This window comes from Salvelinus sp. IW2-2015, unplaced genomic scaffold, assembly GCF_002910315.2.
Source record: "Salvelinus sp. IW2-2015 unplaced genomic scaffold, ASM291031v2 Un_scaffold396, whole genome shotgun sequence".
In the NCBI taxonomy this organism is placed as follows: domain Eukaryota; kingdom Metazoa; phylum Chordata; class Actinopteri; order Salmoniformes; family Salmonidae; genus Salvelinus; species Salvelinus sp. IW2-2015.
In genome coordinates, this window is record NW_019942552.1 from 729891 (window position 1) to 734325 (window position 4435).

The 4435-nt window shown below is 43.7% G+C and overlaps 1 protein-coding gene across 1 annotated transcript in view; it reads right to left on the reverse strand.

Moving 5' to 3' along the window:
• LOC112068313 (MAM domain-containing glycosylphosphatidylinositol anchor protein 2-like) overlaps positions 1 to 2498 on the reverse strand; it is a 381767-nt gene extending 379269 nt beyond the window's left edge. The window contains 1 exon segment of the mRNA XM_070438102.1: positions 1476 to 2498. Within this exon segment, the coding sequence (XP_070294203.1) occupies positions 1476 to 1548 (73 nt within the window). The 5' untranslated portion in view covers positions 1549 to 2498.
• Positions 2499 to 4435: the final 1937 nt, after the last annotated feature.

Genomic DNA, 4435 nt, shown 5'->3' on the forward strand with positions numbered 1-4435 from the left:
GTGTGTGATATGCTTATACAGTACATTATTTAAATAGCATTCATGTTGGTGAATACCAAATATTTATACATAAAAGTGATCTTGACAGTTAAGAGACGCTCAATGCGATTCAATGTGACGACGACATTGTCTGAATCTAGAAACATAACACATTATACACATGGGTAAGATACAGGTAACTGCCAAAATATAGTAAAATCTTGAGTAAATGAGGGATACAAAGCAGATGCATCCACACAGGTGTGGTTCCTCAGTTAATTAAGCAATGAACATCCCATCATACTTAGGGTCATGTATAAAAAGGCCAAGTTGCCCACTATTTCGGCTATTTATTGTGGAGGAATGTTGCATCCCTCCAACAGAGTTCCAGACACTTGTAGAATCTATGCCAAGGTGCTTTGAAGCTGTTCTGGCGGCTCGTTTACTTTGGCAGTACATAGAAGCCCTCAAGATGCATCAACATCTACATATCATATCGTCACCAACAACAAAGGAAACCGATCGACTGTGATAATCGTTTAGCTATATTAGAACACCAGAAATCATTTGTGATGGAGTTGATGGGAATTTGACAGTTTGTGATATATTCGCTGTTCAATAACCTGGTGCGGGTCACTAACCAGTGGTTGATAGACAGCTCGTGGCTCTCTCTTCTATAAGTCATTCATTCGGCAGGTAGCCTAGAGGTTAGAGCGTTGGACTAGTAACCGAAAGGTCGCAAGATCAAATCCCTGAGCTGACAAGGTAAAACATCTGTTGTTCTGCCCCTGAACAAGGCAGTTAACCCACTGTTCCTAGGACGTCATTGAAAGTAAGAAWGTGTTCTTAACTGACTTGCCTAGTTAAATAAAGGTGTAAAAAAATAAAATTCAATTCCTCGTGCAACACTATGTTTCTATCGAGAATGCACTGGCGGCTAGCATGTGGCCCGTGACCCCCCCTTCCTTTTGTAGGCTTGCTGATCAATTCACCCCCCAAGTTTTTTTGCACTTTTTGGGGGGAACTCAGTCTGGGTCTCAATTTAACTGTTACGAGTTAGAATAATCGAATACAAAAGCTGCAATTTCAAAATGTGTTTGTGCAACACAAACATATCTATTGTTATGTAAATCACTGACAGTCACTCAATTAGCCCATGTCAGCTAACATTTTTTAGATTTGTCAATTAGTCTAGCTATCTAAACGTGTAGTAAGCATGTTCAAACTACCAACCGGGGTCTCATTGATAATTCGATATCATGTTAAAAACTGCAAAAATTGTCTCCACCCTATGGCAAAATGTGTAGAARTGCAGAAAATTGGCTGTAGAACTGCAGAAAATTGGCTGTAGAACTGCAGKCCCATGAACCACTGCAGCCCCTCAAGATGAGTTCCGGGTTTTTTGTGGCCCCAACCCCCATTAAAGTTGCAATTATGGGCGCAAATCTTACAAGGTCACGTTCCTTGCAACCTGTTGGAGGAAGAGGCACACTTACCGTACACTCCTTGGCAACTGATGCCCTCCAGTAACAGCGTCAGGATCCCCAAAACAGATATTATTAGATCCATCCTTTACGTTAATCTCAACATATCCAGCTCTCAGAGGCAAGAAGTCCTTTCCGGGTTGACGAAAGAGGTTGGAGAAGCGATGGAACTCGCGTGTATAGATAGAACCGCTGCCGCTCCAATCCTCCAATGTTCTGAATGCGTTGCAACGGTAATTTATGAACGCCAAAAGCTAAAAGGCGCGTTTTCACCTCAGTACACTGTCACAGAAAAAAATCAAGTGCTGACGAATTAATTTGCAAAAGCGGTGTGCTGCTTGTATACTGAGCCAGTGGATGTCTTGGCGGTTCTGTAGCAAACAGAGAGCCAGGGAACAGAGACAGTGCAGAGCAGAAGACTACCGCCCTAGCCCAAAGACAGTCAGTGATGACAGTGGATCGAATAGGCTGCTTCAGGTAGGTGGGACCCAATAATGATGTCTATTCAGTCCCGTCCGTCACGTTGGTGCTTACCCTCGGAGCTCCTCACTGAGTGGTCACACTGATGCTCCTGGCTGCAGAATGGTTGAGATGATGTCCAGGGACATGGCTCCTCAGCGGCTCCAGTGGTTGTCATGTCTTGTTTAGATAAAATACATGAACTGTCAAGTGTTAAAAGCGCTGCCATTTGAATCACAGCGAGACTCTATGCAATTTGCTGCTCGGGGAAAAAACGGTTGCCTGCTGCTACAAGCCGTTGATTTCTTGAACCGCGATGTTGCTTCAGGGGCTAGCTGGTGCGKTCGCTCACCAACGGCTACATCACGACTTCCGACACCGTGCGCGAGTCATCTCTGTTGGAGATGTAGAGGTGGGTGAGTCCGGTATAGGGAGGGAGAGAGTGGCGCGTGCACCTGATTCCTGGGATGATTCTGGTGTAGAATAAAATGAGGAGCTTCTTGTCGTCTCACTTCCCAATCCCACTTTGTAGGATAACGGTGTTTTACCGGCTGGATTGGCGGCTACGGGGCGACCTGAGCGTCAGTCACGTTGCGCAATACGTGCTGCGCTGCTACAGAGACCGAGCGACACTGCAACCGGTCTCTCGCTACGTCAAGGAGTGCGTGACTTCCAGCCCTCATCTGTATGGAAGGCTACGCGCAGCGTCGGGCGATGCGTGTGTGTGAGCGCAGCTGCTGGATTGAGAGAGCGAGAGAGAGACAGAGAGAGAGACTCATTGGGATTCAGTAGAGATAACTGACCACTGCAATCAACAGCAAACACCTCGAGATGACCAGTAATATTCCAACATGTCTATTCCCTTCTCTATAGTGAAAGCTCTTTCTTTGATTGTAGCCTACATSAGGTGATTGGCAGTACAAAAGGGCTACTGATGTAACTTTCAGAATTGTCATGGGTCTACAGGGGTCTCAAACGAGAACTATTCATGCTACATCACCCTACTTTTTTGATGCAAAGAGGCAGGAGGAGAAGACCACAGCCCCAAAACACCTGCATGCACACTGATGCGCGCACTCTCGCACGTTTTCACGCTCTCTCTCTTTCTAGCGCTCTCTCTCTCTCTCGCTCTCTCTCTTTCTCTCTCTCTCTCACACACACACGCGTTCATGTTTTAACCCTATCCCATGTTACGAGAACGTGGATGAACGTCTAATTCTGCAGAGAATGTGAATGCCTTACATTACTCACGTTCTCTCTCTCTCTCTCTCTCTCTCTCTCTCTCTCCTCTCTCTCTCTCTCTCTCTCTCTCTCTCTCTCTCTCCCTCTCACTCTCTCAAATTCAATTCAATTCAATTCAATTGACTTTATTGACATGGCAAGTTATTTATTACTTACATTGTCAAAGTATACATATCGAAAAGTGTAAATAAAATATATATGTATATATATACACAAAATATATATATATTTATATATAAATAAATGGTGGACTAACAGCAATAATAATAGTAGTAGTGGACATGGATTACCATTAATAACAGCTACAACAACAATATTAATCAGAACAACAATACATTAAAGCAACAGTAGTAGACCAGTGTCAACATGACTGAGAAGACACATGACCTGGTACCAAAGACAAAACAAAACTAAGCTAAATGGGAAATATTATCAACATTACTTTGCATTTTTCACTGGCTGTCCCTCAGGCTGTGGCAGGAGGACACGTATCTCTCTCTCTCTTACTCTCTCTCTGTTCTCTCACTCTCTCTCTTTCTCTCTCTCTCACTCTCTCTCTCTCTCTCTCACACACACACACACACACACACACACACACACCACACACACACACACCACACACACACACACACACACACACACACACACACACACGTCTTTAGGATGATGGAGCATGAAGACGCTTGCCATAAAGTGTTGTGTTCCCAGACCTTGGCTATGTTTTGTTTTTCTTTTTAAACGAAGTCTGTCATCTGACTATACCGACACTCCAAAGGGATAGGCCTATTGTAAAGAAGACGAATGTGGCATAACATTATGCTAATCAGAGTCTACTATGAATACATTTATTCTAACAACTGATGCCATGATGATGTGCTGCAATTAGGCGATATCTGTCATTTTGGGTCAGTATGCTGATGTGAGTTACACTATTAATTTTTGAAAATACCGCAACTGCTGTTGGTTTACAAATAGGCTACCAGTCTCTCCACATCATCGATGGAGAGCAAAATGAATGTGTATTGATGGAGAGAGACTTGTCACCCTTGATGAAACTGAGACCATAGACGTTATGTAAGCAGTGCCCTCTACTGGCCATAAATGAACTACAACTTGGACATAATAAGATAATGACCACATCTGTCTGTGTGAGATGCATTATTTCCATTTCAATAGTCAGAGACAGCATGGCCTTGAGAAAGGGCTTAGGGATGAAACTTCGACTATAAACAGTCTCAACTACAGCATATTCCCCATCTCTCTCTTGTTGT